The sequence below is a fragment of the Populus trichocarpa genome, chromosome 7 (genome assembly GCF_000002775.5).
Source record: "Populus trichocarpa isolate Nisqually-1 chromosome 7, P.trichocarpa_v4.1, whole genome shotgun sequence".
NCBI classification, from domain to species: Eukaryota; Viridiplantae; Streptophyta; class Magnoliopsida; order Malpighiales; family Salicaceae; genus Populus; species Populus trichocarpa.
Genome location: NC_037291.2, coordinates 19400 through 38669, shown reverse-complemented (window position 1 = coordinate 38669; position 19270 = coordinate 19400). Strand labels below are relative to the sequence as shown.

The 19270-nt window shown below is 34.0% G+C and overlaps 3 protein-coding genes across 11 annotated transcripts; 1 reads left to right on the top strand and 2 right to left on the bottom strand.

Moving 5' to 3' along the window:
* Positions 1-132: 132 nt before the first annotated feature.
* On the top strand, positions 133-1873 carry LOC7465591 (cysteine desulfurase, mitochondrial). The gene has a single exon (XM_002310327.4). The coding sequence runs from the start codon at positions 191-193 to the stop codon at positions 1547-1549; it is 1359 nt and encodes a 452-aa protein (XP_002310363.2). The 5' UTR covers positions 133-190; the 3' UTR covers positions 1550-1873.
* Positions 1874-3950: 2077 nt separating this feature from the next.
* LOC7465592 (peptidyl-prolyl cis-trans isomerase FKBP43) lies at positions 3951-10363 on the bottom strand. 6 transcript variants are annotated; one of them, XM_052454642.1, is made up of 11 exons: positions 10186-10363; positions 9955-10025; positions 9551-9789; positions 9154-9296; positions 7617-7893; positions 7255-7488; positions 6437-6550; positions 6308-6370; positions 5766-5858; positions 5231-5608; positions 3951-4334 (listed from the first exon to the last, which is right to left on the bottom strand). In XM_052454642.1, the coding sequence occupies exons 1-11, from the start codon at positions 10196-10198 to the stop codon at positions 4205-4207; spliced, it is 1755 nt and encodes a 584-aa protein (XP_052310602.1). In that variant the 5' UTR covers positions 10199-10363; the 3' UTR covers positions 3951-4204. The 6 variants fall into 6 exon arrangements, with proteins under 6 accessions (XP_052310602.1, XP_024461044.1, XP_024461045.1 ...); XM_024605276.2 differs by having other exon boundaries at positions 6308-6550; XM_024605277.2 differs by having other exon boundaries at positions 5231-5605; positions 6308-6550.
* Positions 10364-13250: 2887 nt separating this feature from the next.
* Positions 13251-18326, bottom strand: LOC7497759 (uncharacterized protein At4g37920). 4 transcript variants are annotated; one of them, XR_008059750.1, is made up of 8 exons: positions 18056-18325; positions 17660-17952; positions 17148-17313; positions 16120-16364; positions 15338-15525; positions 15034-15248; positions 14077-14184; positions 13251-13381 (listed from the first exon to the last, which is right to left on the bottom strand). XR_008059750.1 is itself a non-coding variant. In XM_024605888.2 (7 exons), exons 1-6 carry the CDS (start codon positions 18243-18245, stop codon positions 15038-15040), a joined length of 1170 nt encoding a protein of 389 aa, XP_024461656.2. In that variant the 5' UTR covers positions 18246-18326; the 3' UTR covers positions 13867-14278; positions 15034-15037. The 4 variants fall into 4 exon arrangements, 3 of the variants coding, with proteins under 3 accessions (XP_024461656.2, XP_024461654.2, XP_024461655.2); XM_024605888.2 differs by lacking the exon at positions 13251-13381 and having other exon boundaries at positions 13867-14278; positions 16120-16241; positions 18056-18326; XM_024605886.2 differs by lacking the exon at positions 13251-13381 and having other exon boundaries at positions 13867-14278.
* Positions 18327-19270: the final 944 nt, after the last annotated feature.

The window sequence follows — 19270 nt, the reverse complement described above, 5'->3', positions numbered from 1 at the left end:
CAGGCCAGGGTGTAAGACGCACACTTTTTTAGATGAGGATCTAATTGAAATATGTGAAAAAGTATAGGGGCTAGGAACATGATGTTGTTTGCCCTGGTAAAATATCTTGCCTTTAATAAATAGCAACGAGCCCTGGGAAAGAAACCAAAACCACAAAAATTATCCAAAACAATAAAAATTATCCAAAACAATGGCCACCTCGAAGCTTCTAGCTTCCACCCTCCGCAGAACCCTAACCACCTCTTCCTCCTTCCGCCGCTTCTCCACCGCAGCGGCAGAAGCAGTCGCGCTGGCATCAGAACCCGAAGATTCCATGATAATAAAAGGCGTGAAAATCTCATCTCGTCCTCTCTATCTCGACATGCAAGCAACATCTCCAGTAGACCCTAGGGTTCTCGACGCGATGCTCCCTTACTATCTCGCTCGCTACGGCAACCCTCACTCACGGACTCACCTTTACGGCTGGGAATCCGATCAAGCCGTCGAAACGGCCCGCTCTCAGATCGCCGATTTAATTGGCGCGTCGCCGAAAGAAATTGTCTTCACTTCAGGAGCGACGGAGTCTAATAATATTTCAGTCAAAGGAGTCATGAAGTTTTATAAGGAAAAGAAACGACATGTCGTTACTACTCAGACGGAGCATAAGTGTGTTTTGGATTCTTGCAGGCATCTTCAGCAAGAGGGTTTTGAGGTTACGTATTTGCCTGTTGGGAATGATGGCATTGTTGATTTGGAGAAGCTGAAGGGATCGATTCGGCCGGATACTGGGCTTGTTTCGGTGATGGCGGTGAATAATGAGATTGGTGTGATTCAGCCAATGGAGGAGATTGGGGAAATTTGTAAGGAGTTGAATGTTCCATTTCATACGGATGCTGCGCAAGCGTTAGGGAAGATTCCGATTGATGTGGATAAGTGGAATGTGAGTTTGATGTCTTTGAGTGGGCATAAGATTTATGGGCCGAAAGGGGTTGGTGCTTTGTATATGCGTAGGCGGCCAAGGATAAGGGTGGAGCCCCAAATGAATGGGGGTGGACAAGAGAGAGGGATAAGGAGTGGGACGGTGCCTACTCCTTTAGTCGTGGGAATGGGGGCAGCCTGTGAATTGGCGAAAAAGGAAATGGAGTATGATGATAAGAGGATTAGGGCGTTGCACGAGAGGATGTTGAATGGTGTTAGGGCTAAGCTTGATGGTGTTGTGGTGAATGGGAGTGTTGAGAGGAGGTATGCTGGGAATTTGAATCTCTCGTTTGCTTACGTTGAAGGAGAGAGTTTGTTGATGGGGTTGAAGGATGTGGCTGTGTCAAGTGGAAGTGCTTGTACGAGTGCTAGTTTGGAGCCTTCATATGTGCTGAGGGCATTAGGGGTGGATGAGGACATGGCACATACCTCCATTAGGTTTGGAATTGGGAGGTTTACCACGGAGGAGGAGATTGATAGGGCAATTGAGCTCACGGTGCAGCAAGTTGAGAAGTTGAGGGAAATGAGCCCGCTTTATGAGATGGTAAAGGAAGGGATTGATATTAAGCAGATTCAATGGGCACAACACTGATTGGATTAGACTAATGCTATGAATATCACTGTGGGGTAAGCAAGGAGCTTGCGATGTGGATCTTCTGCCATTAAGAATAGCTTTTTGGGTCAAGTGTATGCAGAAGGGATGGGTATCAGCATCCAGGTTCTTACTCTATGTTTTCATTGTACATGCCTTTGAGAACTTTCATAATTTATCAATGATAGAATTTTGGAACTAGTTATCTTAAATTATACTGTCTGTTTATTTTGTCTAGACACTCTTTTTGACACCAAGAGCAATAAAGTGTGCTTCTAGGTTGATGTACTAGTTATTTTCTAATGGATGGATGGATTTGTACCATGATGATTTTGATAATGTTCCAATTTGTGTTTTGTGTGATAATGGTTGGTTTATACTTTCCATTTGTTGGTTTTGGAGTTGAATGTCTGTTAATAATTCTCAAATCAAAGCACTGGATCTGATTTCAAAATGTAAATGAACTCATACATTGGATAAACGCCCAATTTACCAATTTTTATGAAGTTTCCCTGTCTAGATTACATCTTATTTTGTCATTGGCATTATAGGTTTTTTGATCCGAGACATGGTTCACACTTCCGTACGATCTATGATGACGGAGGATAGCCCAGCCCTTTTGTTATTGGATTGAAAGATTGGGCTCACCCAAGCCCAAGTTATTAGATTTTATTTATTTTTATTATTAAACTTCAATTTTTATTATTTTGTTAGACTTTTATTAGTTAGTGGGTTTTAAGCCCAAATTTGATTATGATTAGGGTTTTATTATTTATATGTAATTTTCTTGACATTACAAAAAGTTTTTTTTGAATTGAATAAAATTCACAGAGTTGCATATTTTTTCCAACTCAATTCTTCTCTTTTCTAGCCTTTTCTTCTCTTTCTTTAGCTCCTCTTCTTAGCTTCTTTTCTTTCTTATTAGCCTTCAAATCTTCTTTTGTTCCTTGTCACTTTTGATATTGAATGATTTCATTGTATTTCTTTTCTACATATAGACAAGTCTTGGAAGCAACTGATATAATAATTTATAAGGCAGTTATTTTATTCCATGCTGGAGGGCACATGCTGCAAAATACGTGGAGAGTGTAGACCCATACAGACCTGTATTCATTCAAGTTTGAAAGCAAAAGCATATGCTTGGGAGTCTCAAGCGAAAGAAATCTAATAGCAATTTGAATCTATTAAAGTTCTGAGAGGCAGTAGATCAGAAAACATAGCATTTCCTCTCCAGTAAACCTAGAAATGTGTTAGGGCCAACTTTTGACTAGCTTCTTAATACAGCAGATATACCTAGGATTGTCGAAGTTGGTCATTATTATGATGCTAATGGTGAGCCCAACTTCTTAATCATGCTATTTTTAGCTGCGCATGCTCAACTCATTTTTCCCTCTTCTTTTTATTCTCATTTTACACCTCAATCAAGGATTTTACAAGCTCAACTATGCTATTAGCATGGATTATCTTCTGAATTTCGAGTAGTAAGAGAAGAAGATGTCTAAAGTCATATAGTTCCTCAATTGATTGAGTTTGTGGTCCACTTGCTAGAGTGGGTTGGGTTAGGGTGACACTAGATGAAGTGGGTTGGTTTAGGACTGTAGCGATCCTGGATGAAAGCTCAAACGATAAAAATAACCGAGGTGGCTCGAGCTTGCATCAGCGTTTGTGCCGAAAGGTGTTTGTGTGGAACACCAATCCAAAATGCAATTGATGACTTGTACAGCTACTTGGATTCTCACATGATCCCTGTGCTCTATAAAAATCATTTTCAATGCCATACAAGCTCTTAATCCAAAAGGTGACTCCATGGTTACAAGAAGCTGTAAGCAGTTCTGGGAGCTATCATGATGTGCCATACAAAGAGTTGATTGCTTTCTCTCTCTGGGTCAGTCTTCATATGGGGTATGGGGTTATTTACAAACCACCACCCCCCCCCCAAAAAAAAAAAAAAAAAAAAAAAAAAACTTTTGAGCTGTCGGCACCTAAAGTGGAAAAATTTTGTACAACCACTCAAACAAAAACTCCAATGTCGTAACCTGGCAAACAATTAGAGGAATTAAAACAAAGACAACAATGGTGCGTCTTTGTACTAATTAGCTAGCCCAAAAACATTGTTGACATTGGTTTAATTAATTAATTTTAATCAATATTTCATTGATTCAAGTATGCTTTAGAATATGGTGTGTAAATATTAGATTAAGGTTGATCCTACTAGGAGCAGAAACAAAACCAGGTACCTGTCTTCTCATTTTGTGCATAGACAAACACTGCACAATCATCTTCCTACAAAAAATCAAACCACTTCCATTTCGTGATTTAGTTGTTGTATTCAATTGATGCTATAATTCAAGTGCTTTTACCAAACATTGCAAAATAATATCGTTTTACACTTGATCCAATATTAGATACTCCTGAAATAACATTTCATTAATCCTCTTGGTAGAACAACCACATAGCATGCTTTTCCATCTTCATGTGTTATATTTGTATTCCTACCCTTAATTGTGAGCTCTTATCTTTATAAAACCACTATCACTTTCAAAATTAACTTCCCCTTTAACCTGGAGCAGCCATTTTGCCATCTCATATTAACAACTACATCATTACAAAAGGTCCTACTCTGAGATGCTTTTATCACAAGCATTGCTTTCTTCTTTATGCATTGATTCCATTTGAAGCTTCCATGCTTTCCCGAGTCCTGCTCTTCTTACTCTCTTCATTTTTCCTCATCTTCTTTTTCTTCTTGGAGTGACTCTCTTCAGCAGATTGGTCAACATTAAAAGTCCTGTATATGTTATTTTCAGTCATTAGTATTGCAAATCTGAAGTAGACAGAAAAGAATGCTGCACGCAACAAAAGAATTACATCAATTCCCAAGATCCTCAATGAAAAGAACGGATAGTAAATTGCAAATTTCCATAAATATCTGTTCAAGTATTTTTTTTCCTTTGTGTTCATTGGGAGGCTAGAGAATAGCTCTCCCGGTCTCAAAATCTCTCCTGTCCTGGATGTAAATAAGATTGGATGCAGCCAAGTGACTTCACCATCTAAACTAGCTAGCAACAGAGAATTTCTTCACAAGTAAAAAAAAATGCTCTTCATGATTCCAGAAATTGATGCACGGTCTTTGCCAAAAAAGAATTGTAGCTATATGCCATGAGTTTCGGGGGAAAAAAAGAGAAAAAAAACAAGATTACTTGTCCTGTGTCAAAAAAAGGCAACTCACCCATATTACAGATAAGCCCCTTGGTACCACCTCAAAGCAAGCTTTTGAAGGGAGTTTAAAATGATCAGGTATTGTGCATATATGTCGTGCGTGTGAGTCTACTTATCTTTGACTTGAAAGAACCATAGTACAGATAAGCCACTTGGTACCACCTCAAAGCAAGCTTTTGAAAGTATTTTAAAATGATCAGGTATTGTGCATATATGTCATGTGCGTGAGTCTACTTATCTTTGACTTGAAAGAAAAGAAAAAAAAATAATGCATCGTAACACCCTACGAATTAGTACAAAAATTATTGTTTCCGATTCACTATGTCCTGGGTTTATTCCCCTTGCCTATTAACCTGAACATAAATTTCTAACCTAAATAACAGGCTAGCATCCACTGAAAGGATCTCAAAAGCAATGGATAAAACAGGAATCAGAAGGTTCCACATAGAGATATTCAGTACTCACACAAAGCTCTGTTGCTTCTGATTTTGTTCCTCTTGCATAAACACAACAGGGTCTAAACTGGTAGGCTTGTCCTCATCTTGCTTGCCTTCTTCCTCTTTAATGGCGTTATTGTGGCTGCCACTGCAAGTCCCAGGAATTTTCTTATCTGCCTGTTCTTTCCTTTTCCTCTTTGGCTTTGCACCAATTTCATGCTCATCTTGCACAGACAGTTCATGGTCATGGCAGTCAGTCTTGAAATCATCTTCCTTGCCTTCATGCTCTTTAATGGCATCAAGAACTTTCTTATTTGCATGTTTCCTTTTCTTCTTTGGCTTCGTAACACTTTCAAGGTCCAACTGTGTGGGAGGAAGATTGGAATTCCATGCCAAGACAGCCCTACTACAAGAGTATACCAGGTAAAATCAATAAAGCAACGAGATAAACAGGTCTTTTCCTAATTAAGTTGTAATGAACTAGTATGAGCTGAAGAAGATGGATATGCATGTATTGTTGTGCAGATAACATAGAGTAAGAGGCTAAAACCAATAGTACTGACTCATCATCTGCTTGCTTCTGATTTTCCTTCTTCACCAATAGCATATCCTGCCCTGTTTTTCCAGCTTTAGCTTCATCTTGGACTTTATCTTCTCTAACAACATGGAAATCAAAATGACTGTCAGCTTCAATATGTTTTCTTTTCCTTTCCTAAAGGTTTGCACAGAACTCAAGCACAAAGAGGGATAGATAAATATACATCTTATAAAAATACAAAATTTATTGAAACATTTGATTTAACAAACTACCCTCAGTATCTATTTGTTATTTTACCCTGAGAAAAAGATCAAATAGGCCATCAACTTCTCAGATTCTTTAGCTATGTTTTATTATGTTTGGATATAACTTTGAGAAAAATAAAGAAATGAAGTAGACAACTAAGCAATTCCCTATATCACAAACATTCAATTTAATACTATATCAAGTTTTCAATGATAACTTGAATGATGCACATGCCACAAAAACTAGTATTTGATTTGTGGGGGGAGAGGAGGGCGTGTAATATGCATGTTGGTGTGACATGTAATGCAGAATTGCACTAACTCATCATTTGTGTCCTTTTGATTTCCTTTATCAGTCACCAGCATATCCTGCAGAGTGTTTTTAACTTCATCATTTGTTTCCTTGTGACTTTCTTTATCGGTCACCAGCATATCCTGCAAAGTGTTTTTAGCTTCAGCCTCATCTGACTGAGCTTTATGCTTGTAACTCAAATGATTGTCAGCATCAAGACTTTCCTTCTCCTTTGCATATTTTTTCCTTCTCCTCTTCAGCTTTTCAACATTTCTACAGACCACATGAGGATTTCAGTGAGAATTGAGCAAGATCACCTCCCAGGTGAAAATATCAGAGAAGAATAAAAACAAGAATCAAGAAATTTATTTACTCACAAATCCAATCTTAGTGCAAATACCACACACCAAAAGAAGAAAGAAAAAGAGAACGGAGAAACACAAACAGGGAGGTTATGCAGACCTCTGAGGCCACCCAAAAAAATGGATGTCATAATTTATAACAGTAGCCATCCAAAATGATTCTTAGATGCTTAAAGGTACGTTAGATGAATTACAAACAAAGGGGTGTGTTGATGCTTTCCATATGTGATAATACATTAAAGCCCGTACAGGCTTTCTAATTTAAGCAAAATATGCATTGCTTTATGATTTGAGAGAATCCTCTTGTAGATAATGGGCAGATCCTTTTAAAGTTAGCTAGTTTGACCAAAAAATTATACCTCACGAGGAAAAAACATTTTAGATTAGATGGTTTCAAGGCATGAATTCTTTTGGTTTTCAAAATGATTAACCAACCTGGGGTATACCTGCAGTGTTTGATCTTGAAATCTGGTTCACAATTTATTAGGAGAACGGAATACATTTCTTTGTCCTCTAAGCCCCATGGCCATTGAGGATACCAAATTCAAACATATACCTACATGTATTCATATCATGAACCTGTGATAAGATTCTGGAGACAGTTATGAAACTTACTTGTCATTTGTAGTCTTCTGGTCTTCTTTAGTCACAGGCAAATCTAGGTCCAATTTGTCAGCCTCTACCTCACTTTGGATGGATTTCTGCTGACCAAGAGCCCTGCAAAAGAAAAAGTCATCTTCAAGTGGTACCTCCTCCCTGTAATGTTTTTCCCCCTTCTTCTTAGGTTTTGCACCATTCTGAGAACCCATATCAGATGAAGGTAGGAAAGAATGGTGATCATCTATCTGCCTGTTTGAGTACATAAACCAAGCATAACATATGGATTAATAGGAAGACTTACAAGCAAGTTAACAACTAAGTAAATTTTATACATAAAACGAAAAACCCTACAACTAGGGATTCCACAGCACCCTTACCTTTTGGACACACCTAAAATAGCACCTGCATTCCCCTTTGATACAGTTACCCAATTGCCATTATCTTTCACCTTCTTCTCGCTTGTTTCACCTTTTTCCTTCTCACATTTTTCACCTGCTTCTGATCCCATGCTTTTTACAGCAGATTCTCTCTCGTGGAGGAAGGAAATAGGCATCTTATCTTCATCATCAGATTCAATGAATTGGAATTTCTTCCTAAGGCGTTTGTGGCTGCCCTTACCATTCTTACGTTTCTTCTTATCAAATATCTCTTCAACTAATGGTAAAACCAGCATATTTAAAACAGCAAAACATCAGAATAAAATTGATTAAACATCATCCTCATTGGAAAATAGAGTGCATGCCACTATCAAAAGTAAGTTGATAACATTGACAAGATAAGCGCTACACCCCTGGATTCTAATATACAGGGAAAGCAGAATGTCTGGAAGAACACGAGAAACTTTTAAATTAACAACACGTGATAATAAACTCATTTGATTGAGTAATCTCTGCAATCAAATTCTAGGGAAGATCATAAATTGAATCGATACAATACAGTAAATTACACTACATGAACACAAACCACCCCACTTGCCATTCCTCGAACTTTAGCATGAACAACGCTCATGATAGGCAAACTTATAAGGATAGGTCCAAAACATGCAGCCCCAAAAACAAGGAACCAGATCAAACACAAATTCATAAAAAAATCCCCAGAGACAGAAATCAACAAGATTTTAACCCAAAATCAGGACATAGGTATCTGACACAGTTTTATTATAACAATTTGAAAGATAGACATCTCTTTTTAGGTGCATGTAAAATGACACAAATGTTATAATAAATATGCTTAGGAGTTTAATTTATGGCCTTAAGGGTGCTATTGTGAAACTGGTATAAGTAAGCTTAAGTCTAAATTACAGACATGCCTTTTCCTTTTAGCGATCTATTTCAGAAAACTGGAGTTTTCTGTAAACCCTAAGTTAGGTGGTTTTTTCCCCTCAAGCCTGGTAATCTATTGCTGGTTTTACCCTGAAACTACATCACAGAAAATACTGAACAATAAGCATAACAGCCAAGAAACTTGCTAGCACATGTGCACATGCATGCATCATTGAAGACAGCTGAAAGAATCATTTAAATCATACGTAGATAGCATGTCTGAAGTTTAAGAGTATTTATAAGATAGTACACTTCATTTACTCCATGAAATATAGTGGTTTATTCTTTACTGAAACAAATGACGTGAACACTCATAGCAGCCCAATGCAACTCAATTCAAAGCAAAACCAAATAGTCCATGACTTTATATAGCATGCCAAAAGTACTCAGCATACAACCGCATGGAGCATTCACATGCATAACATGCATAAACAAGAAAGGAAATGGACAATAGAAGGCTGGGAAGCCACTGGATTGACCTTAACTCGGAATTCATGTTTGTCAGAATTCCATGTTTTTTCTTTAGAAAATCTTTTGTTTTAATTTGACGCTTTGCAGTATTGTGCATCATCATCATTTTTTTAAAGGTTACCTTCGCTGCTATAAACAGTGGATGGTGACATGATCTCTGGATCTTCATCATCATTAATGAAACTACCCTCGTATTCATCTTCATCGCTGCCATTTGCAGACCTTTCTGTCTCTGTATCTGCAATATCTTCTCCATAAGATTCTCTAAAAATTATAAAATGAGGGAGAAACAAATAATATGTTGATGGAAAATATTCAACAAAATAACAAAAAAAGGAAGCTACTTTTACACGGAAGGGATAGATGTTACTCTCACTTTTTTTTCCTTTTGAATTTTTCCAGTAATTACAGCAAGTTTAAGAAACAAAATTAGTTAAAACATCCAAAAAAAAAAAAAAAAACTGTTCAATTAAATTCAAGTCTATGTAATATATAGCAGCAGGCCAACCAAAGGATACGTCTCATCGTCTGGATGAAAATGTTGACCGCAGCGGCCACCAAGATAATAACCAGTAAGATGAACACTCCGAGGACCAATAACTGAGAAAACAACTTCAACTGTCTCCTCGAATTCCAGATGCAATTGGGATATCTCAGTCTTTTCAGGAAACAAAGAACAAAGATATACGGGACTGGAATTTCCTACATTACACTGAACCACACTGTTCTTCATTGAACTACCAGTCCCTAAAGTTGCCTAAGAAACCATAAACAACACAAGAAACTATCAAACATAGGAAACAAAATCCACTCTCTTCTGTAAAACATCAAAATTTAACAACTTCAAATTTAAGCTATATAGAAAAAATCCAGTTCAGAAAACATGAAAAAGAAAAGAAAAGAGAGCATCTTTTATAAGTACCTGTGAAATGTGGAGCCTTCTTCCATTATTCGGTGCATGAATGAATGGCTTTCCGGGTTTCACTTCAACTCCTGCCAAAATCCCCAAAAAATAAATCTAACATTCAGAAACCAATTGATCTTTCTCTTTTTTTTCCTTTTAAATTAGAATCCAAAAAAAAATAAAGATGAAAATACTAAAAACCACCCCCGAAAATAGGTGGACGTACTCCATTCAAAAGGAAAAACTAACCCCAGAAAGCCATAGTAAAACGAAATGCAGAGATTTTTTTCTTATGAAGCTTCGATGTATTAAAAATAGAAACAAAGCCTGGCCTAGATGAAGTTACAAAGAGAGAGAAGAAGAAGAAGAAAGTTGTGCTACTGGTTTCTTAAACCCTGCCTGCGACTGCTGGGAGAGGGGGGAGAGAGAGAGAGGCATTGAGACTTATATGTTGGTGCTAAACTACACTCAGAACCCTCTAGTATATTCTTCCTAACAATTTCATCCCTCAGTTTTCAGATATTACAATTTATATCCTTTTATATGCTTTTGTTGCAAATTTTTAAGGGTCATTGTTAGAGTAGCATGGAGGGATGAAATTGTTAATAGAGTAACGTTGTTGAACAGCACATATAATGTCAAAGGTTTTGAATTATTTTTTTTTTAAGAAAAATATGAGACATGCAAATTGAAAAAAAGTAGCTTAAATTTAGGAAGAGTTGTTCTCAATATTTACATTTTATTTATACAAAGGAAGCAACTTTCTTGGATATATATATATATATACACACCAGTTTTTGTTCTCGCATTTGGCTATAGAACTGAATTATTTTTTGAATAAAAAATAATATTTAGATGCTGAAAATAAATAAGAAAAAATATAAAAACATGTTCTTGATATATATGTAAAAAAGCTAATTGAGGCTAAGTTAAAACGAGATATTCTATCAAACCCGTGATTTAGATTATGTGACTGGAATAATCCGATTAAAAAAAAAAATTTAAAAATTTTAAAAAATATATGTTAACTTTTTTAAGCCTGTGACCCGAGACATTAAACTTGAAGCATCCCATCTAGAAAAATTACGAAGTTCAATTCTTAAAAATTAAGTATTAAATGATGAATTTAGAAAAAAAAATTATAATCATACAAAAGAATTTAAAAAAAAAACAATTTAAAAAAATAATAATTAAAATCATTATCACAACTATTATTAATAATTAATATTATTATTATTATTATTATTATTATCGTTATTATTATGACCATTATCATTATTTGTACCATCACTGTTGTTGTTGTTGTTGTTGTTGTTGTTGTTGTTATCAACATAATTATTGCTAACATTGTCATTATTAGTAATAATATCAACATTCTCATTAATATTATTACTATTTTAACATTATCGTCATAATCATTATCAGTATTATTATTATTATTATTAATGTTATTATTGTCATTATCATTATCATCGTAACTATTATTAGTATTTTTACATCACTATTCTTCTTCTTCTTCTCTCCCATATTATTATTTTTATTTGTAGTAGTATTAGTAGTAGTAGTAGTAGCGGTAGTATTATCACCACCACAACCACTATAACAATTACTACTATTATTATCATCATTAATTTTACTATTGTTATTGTTGTTATTATTATTATCACTGCTATCATTAATAATATTATTATCATCATCATTATTACTAATTTAATTATTGTTGTTGTTGCCATCAATAATATTATTATTTTCATTTTATTTTTTATAATCATCGTCGTCATCATTATCACCACTACACTTATTAGTATTTTTATTAGCATCATCATTATTATTAATATTACCATGATCATTATTGCAATTATTATTGTTACTACTATTATTGTTGTTATTATTATTATTGAAAAAAAAAATAAAAATCATGAACTTGATTTGAAGGATATAATTCAAAACTACGAAAACTTAGACAAAATGACCAAGAAAAACAATAAGAAATCAAGAGAAAAAAGACCAAATTGAAATCATTATTATCATTGAAAAAACAAAAATCATAAACTTGTCTTGAAAGATAACATTGAAAAACATAAAAACTTCGACAAAAAGGAAAAAGAAAAAAAATAAAAAATGAAAAGTAAAAGGAACGAATCAAAATACCTTATATATGTGAATTAAAAAACAAGGGTTAAATTGAAAAGAAATAAAACTTAAACAAAAGAGAAATGACTAAAAAACAATAATCAAAACTAAAATGTTTGAACTTGAAAAAAAAATAGCAATGAGGACTATAGTGTATTTACCGAAGTAGGAGAGAGAAATGAAGGAAGAAAAAAAAAATGATCACCGGTGATATTATATCAGCCACACTTGGAGTACATGGCATAAGAGATTTTTTTTTTATAATTAGAAACCACTAATGTATGACAGTTCCAACATGCTGGCGCTTGCTCTGCACGCGCCAACAACTTTTCAATTAAGAAATAATTATTTTTAAGGAAAATTACATTACTGTCCTCAACCAAAAGAACAACAAAATCTAGGATAAAAGGACTCAAATACCCTTGGCTACAATGAACTAAATGTATTGCATCGAAAGGTACATGTGTAATTCAACTGTGTATAAAAAATAAAAATACCTAAATACCCATCCCTTTTAGCCTTAGGTGGTTCGATCTTTGCATGCAAATAAGACTTTGACTAGACAGTTCCCTCTCTCTTCAAATTCAGCCTTCATGTTGAGGAGATGAAGTCAAATTGATCTGAATACATAAACTGCCCTGAGGACACTAATTTCTTTTTTGCTTTTAGAGGTATTATATTTTTAATAAAATATTGAATTGACATAGATACTCCGAACAAACCGGCAATGATTAATGCACTTCATGAAAGTACTAAAATAATCCTAGTACAAAGATATGCAATTTTTACAAAAATAATAAAATAGTCATTATACTGTAACCGCAGTGTATAGTAAAATTCGAGAGGGGTTATATTAAATCAATTTAGTTGTTTGATAATGCGAGGGCAATGAATTAATGAAAAAAAATATACATAACCATAAGAAGAAACAGAATCCATGTACATATTATTGATCGTCAATATTTTTGAAAACTCATTATTAGAAGATTTATTGATCATAATAAAATATATAATAAAAGCTTGAACGAGATTATGGTAAATTTGGTGTATAAACTTTTTGATTTTTTTGTTTGAGCATACTTGCTTTTATTTTTTCCATTTAAGTGTATAAATGTTCAATTTTTTTTCTAATCAAGTATTTCTTCTAAATCCTATCAAATTCAAATTAACATGCTGACATGTTTAATAAGTGTGCGCAGACATTTCATTTTATTTTTAATTTGATATGTATATATTTATTACAATAGCTACAGATTAAAGGGAAAAAAGCATAAATATAATATAATGTAAATATTATAAAGATAAATATGATTAAAAAATAATATTAAATATAAAACCCTGTAAAACAATTTCTATCCAAATCAATGAAACTTTTGTGAATCTATAAAACTAAACATAAACTTTTATATCAAAATAAATTGGTGTTAAATTTTGGGTTTTTTATGATATGAAAATGGGCTAGTAGGGTTTTGAGAATGTTCTGTGTTTTAAAAAATTTTGATTTTTTTTAAATAAAGTTTTTTTTATGTTTTAAGATTGATTTTTTTTTTTGTATTTTCAAATTGTTTTAATGTACTAATATTAAAAATAATTTTTAAAAAATAAAAAAACTTTATTTTAATATATTTTTAAATAAAAAGCATTTTAAACCACCATTATTATTATAATCTCAAACAAGTCGTTTATAAATACAAAAGTATTTTAATAAGTTTTTCTGTATAGAAATTTTTTTATCAGGGTATTTTGATGATTATCCCTTTAAACTAGATATTTTTCAAGGGAAAAAACCCCGTTAAATAACTTGTTTAAAAGCCAATTTGTATCATTTACATAAAAAGAAAAAAACAACCATCCTCAACATCCCTAAAATCACAACAGATCTTTAGCTGAAAATGTCAGCTAACTTCTACGAAATCTAAAAGCTAACGACAACAATTTCAATCAACATAGCAATAAAACTTTGGAGACAGAAATACACCGTTAATACCATGTTAAAAAAAAAATGATACAAGTTTTCTTTCTTTCTTTCTTCCCGCCATTCTCTTCATCTCCATAGGTATGACCACCTTGGACAAGCACCTCGAAGCTCTATTTCTTGTTCGTTTCCGATTGTCCCTGTAAGGAATCCAAACTACATAGTCTCAATCACGCTTCTCAATCTTTACACAGCGACGAGAATTGTCATTTCCACAATTCTTGTGATCTTGCCCTGCATTTATATTCGAGAAGCAATCTTGTGATGAAGCTAGAGTGAAATCTGCATTTATATTGCAGAGGAATCTTCACTCTAGAAAGTATCCAAGTCAATTTCTTTTATAGGATACTAGTTATTTGTAAAATGTGACACCCCCTTTAACTTCTGGTCCTAGCATAGATAGTTCTTAAATAAATAATTCAAGGCCAATAGTCCCTGAAATAAAAGTGGGAATCTTGATCGTATCCTTTCATAACTAAACATAGGTTTCTGTCCAATTATTGTCACTCAAAACATATCAGAAGCTTGTGTGTGTAGTGATATTCCTCTAATTCTTGTGGTGGACACATGACAAACATTTATTGGAAGCTTGTGTGTGTAGTGATATTCCTCTAATTCTTGTGGTGGACACATGACAAACATTTATTGGAACAATGTTGGTCATATTTAACCATCGACAAAAGATTTGAAAATCCTTTTTTTTTTGCCAAAATAAATGTACTTAACATTTTAATTAAACAAATTTATCAAAAGGAAACAGGTCGTCAGTCCCCCAAAAGAGAAGAATAATACGGTCAAGTCATATAATCGTCTCACACTGCAGGGAGCTACACAAAAGGTCTCTTCTCAGTTCTCCCAGCAGCTCCAGTACAGAACAGAAGCAGAAAAGTAGCCTCACAATTTGCAGCTCGAGGCTTCATCTTGGAAGCTATAAATCTGTCACAATGTAGAAAGACTATGCTAGAGGTGTTGATAAAACTGGACTGTACCTCACTAGTCCTCTGACTTAGTGTCCCCTTCTGGTCGCGTCTGAAATGTTGTCTTTTCCAAGTATTCTTCTTCAATGGTTTCTTTTAGAATGAACAGCCTTTGTATAATTACGGGCTGAGACATCTGCTTGGCTTCCTTAATGTCAGTGTCCTCCTTATTGAGATGGTATGCATCGAGCATTATCTTAATCCATTTGTGCAGCTCCTTGGGAGTCCTACACAGCAACAAAGAGGTGTTAAAGGATGTTATACATTAAACCAATACCTGAATCTCTTGAATCACAAGAGAATATGAAGCTCTTACGTGTATAAAGCATAAGGATCCTTGGCTTCATGGTCATCACCTGGAGAGAATGCTATTGCCAATGCTGAGAACCGCTCTTCAGGATCTGCGATGTTCAGCAAGTGCTTGAGGAGCTTTATTTCTTTTGGGGCAATGCTCCTAAGACTGCTCTTCATGGCTTTGTATAAACTATACATTATATCTTTAACCTGAAATCAGAGTCTAAGGCATTAAGCCGACAGTGGCTAGTGTAGCACAGGAAACTCATGAATGTAATGGAAAGAATGCTGTAAAGATTCAAGAGAAGTCATGGAAATGCAGCACTCTTATTCTGTGTCATTTAATGCTTCAATAGTTCTAGACTACACATAATAATCCATGATAGTTAGCATGCATGCATAACACTCAGTGGAGGCCACAAAAGGAGGAAATATTGTTTGAAGATACTGAAATTGCAAACAGGATTAACCCTGTAGGGTTGGCTATTGGTTAGGGCTTGCTTGGGTTGTGTGGATTAGGCACACGTCTTAGGTTTGCTTCCCACCACTGCCAGGTGCAAACAATTCCTTTTTTATATCATGTCAGTGGACTTTGGTCCATGATTTACCAGGTACATGTGAATAGACCAGTTTGCAGGTATCCAGAGTATTAGTCAAGCCAAATTGCCCAGATACCTTCATCATCAAATAAAAAATACAAACATGATTTAATTAGTTCAGTTTCTTATCCATCTTCTTCTGGAAATATGCAATTCTAAGTAGTTACGCAAAAGATCCTCAATACAAGGTTCACACAGATTTTACCCCATTTTTCACACTAGTGGATTCTTTTGCTGCCGCCCAAGCACTATTTATTAATAGGATCAAGGAAGAGTCAAGTTCCTTTGCCTTGGCCAGGCTTTTGATCTTTTCACATGCTGCATCCACTGAAGAAGAGTTAAGGATATCATCAAATTTGGCTTGAGCAGCATCTAATGTCTCCAAACTCTCCAATGTATTATCAAAAGCACTGACAGCAGACATGCATTTAGCCACTAGCCTAGCTACTCCTGTTCAAACCACCAGACAATCACGTTAGATGGTTGACTTCAAGCAAGAAACACGAGCTCATTATTCTTCCGCTAAACTAATCATAAGCCCTCTAACGAATTTTGGTAGGCATTTACTCATGATTTTCACTCTGGTTCACATATTATAAGCCCATTATTATGCTTGTCAAGGTGCTATAACCTTTACCTTTTGTACAAAATGTTCTATCATTCTATGTACTCTTTACTTTGGAACAACTCCAGGATATGTCATTTCATTAATTAATCCATTCTCTCAATTCATGAAAATAAAAATAAAAATTATATTAGAAAACATAAAACAAAAAATAAAAGCATGATGCAATCACTTTATTTTTTAATCATTCTCACAGCAACAGGACAAGTAAGGTGGTCAGATTTGGAATTATTCTGAATGACTTGAGTATAATAGAGTGATATAGATTGGAAAGGAAAAGAAATGACAAGGCGGATATAGTTCAGATTATTTTGGCTACTATTCTAACTCGTTGCATTAATTTGAGATTACATTCAAAACAAATTCAAGCTAGGCCTCATTCTCTGGTAAATAACTACGGTCTCTATTTACTCTAAAAACATGTAGGCTAACAATAGCATCCTCAAAATGACCAACATTTCAGTATTTATGTGCATATATAAGAGTTCTGTTAGCATATGATCAAACTATCATAGCAAAAAGGGATTCTCACGAACCATGCAATTTAGTGTAAAAAAATGCGCACAATCCATCAAAATAATACACATCCCAAGTGCTCTCGTAATTACCATCACGGTCCTCCAAGCTGTCACAAGTTTCTGAAAGAAGAGCAAGGTAACGAAAGAAGTCCCCAGTAAAATCCTTGCGCCGTTTTGCAACAATTGCATTGAGGTCAGTTGGGTTATCTTGAATCTCCTTGAGAAGTTTATCATGTTTTTCCATATCTTCATCAATCTGCAATGTTTATTCCTTAGTACACCACAATCCAAAGAGTCTCTAAACCCAAAGGAGTATATAATATATACATTTATCCAACTCTTAACCTTTTATAGAAACAGAAGCAAAACCAGATTTCCCAATTGCATATTTCTCTTTTTAAGACACAAAAACATAAAAATCTTCTTTTCCCCCTAAAATTCAGAATATTTTATTATCAAAACACACCAAGTAGGAAACAACAATCCTGGGAAACAAATCAAGAACAACATAAATAATAACACATCAATTTCCTTTGTTTTACTAAATTTTTCCAAGTAACAGAAAGAAGAGGTGAAAAATGATAGATGCATCATTATTTTACCTTGTTAACTTTAGAGGCAAGTGAAATTAACCTTTGCTTCATAGTTGGATCAGTCTCTCTATCTGCTCTTGTTTTGCACCTAGTGTAGAAACTTTCCTTGTACTTATTCCACTCTTCCCTAAACACCAAATACTTTCTCCATTCCTTAACTCTAGGCTTCTCATTCAAAAACACATCAATTACCTTATCACAAAATTGGGTCATACTGTACCCTTCTGCAACTTCCACTTCCACTTCCACTTCCACTTCCACAGGCACTTCAGCATTTGCTATGCTACTATTTGCTTTAAAACCTGACACAAAAGATAAATAAGAAATATTAAAAATCTAAAGCCAAGTTAAGATTTTGAATGGGAATTTCTTCTCGAATTGACAACTAAAGACATGGGTACTTACTGGTTTTAAAGATTTGAGTGGCTGCTGTTTTATGTCTGTGGGGTGACACTGAAAGGGGGGTTTTGAGAGTTGTGGAGGGTAGTTTTTCATCATTTAAAGAGGAGAAGAAGATGTTGGTGGTTTTGAATAGAGCGGGTTTGGTTATGGAAGATGATAAGTTCAATTTCATGAAGCTGCAACAATTCTCCATGGCTGGCTTTGAGTTTGAGCAGGGTGGAGAGAAGCCACGACTTGGAATTTTTTTCTCCGTAAGTGGATAATATTAATTGATATTTTTTGTGATAAGGTGAAAATATTTAATTTGGCAAAAATATTCTCGTTTTTTTAAAACTAATTCCCACCTTTTTTTCTTCAAAAAATCATTCTTAGTTTCCTATATTTTAGGTTTTTTTTCTTTGTTGGAGCTATTTTTTTTTTTTATTTTTGCTATCAAAACCCATATGATTTTAGATATAAATTAATAAGAAATATAAAGTATTAAAATTAAAAAATAATAATTAAATTACATCAAAATTTATGGATTCTAATTAATATTTTTTAAATTATTATTTTCTGCTATTGTTGTAAAACCTTACTTTATTAATTATTTACATTATGAATTCATAAAAAAATAGTTCTTGCATTGTTTTTTACTCCACCGAACCGGAGAAATAGTGATGATATTAAAAAATAATCTATACAATTTTTATTTGTTTATGAATGTGTTTATGATTTATATTTATGTCACATATAATATAATTGAAAAGAACTATTAAAATAACAAGGGTTCGTAATAATAATATAATGTGTGAGTCAAGATTTGTCGGTAATAATTATTCTTAAGAGTTATATATTTATCCTAACTAATTTGAAAGATAATTCAACTGCCCATAATGTTTACTTTAAGTCCACTTAAAAATATTTATATGGTTTAAAAATTAAACTAATTAATTTTATTGTCAAGAATCAAAGCATGTTTACTTGATAAATATATATTCAATTTTTTTATTTAATAAATATAAGTTCGAAGTATAAAGGGGTGCTTTTAAAAAGGTATGAAAAAGAGGTTTAACCTTGGTGAACGTGTAATTTAGACCGAGCATAAATAAATTATTTATCAGTGTGAGAATTTCCCTTTCAATAAATAAAGGCTATTCGTCTTCTTTTCACTATAAATGGCTACTAGTTCAGATGGTGGAGACAAGAGGGAGTAAATAATGGAGGAGGAAGAGATTG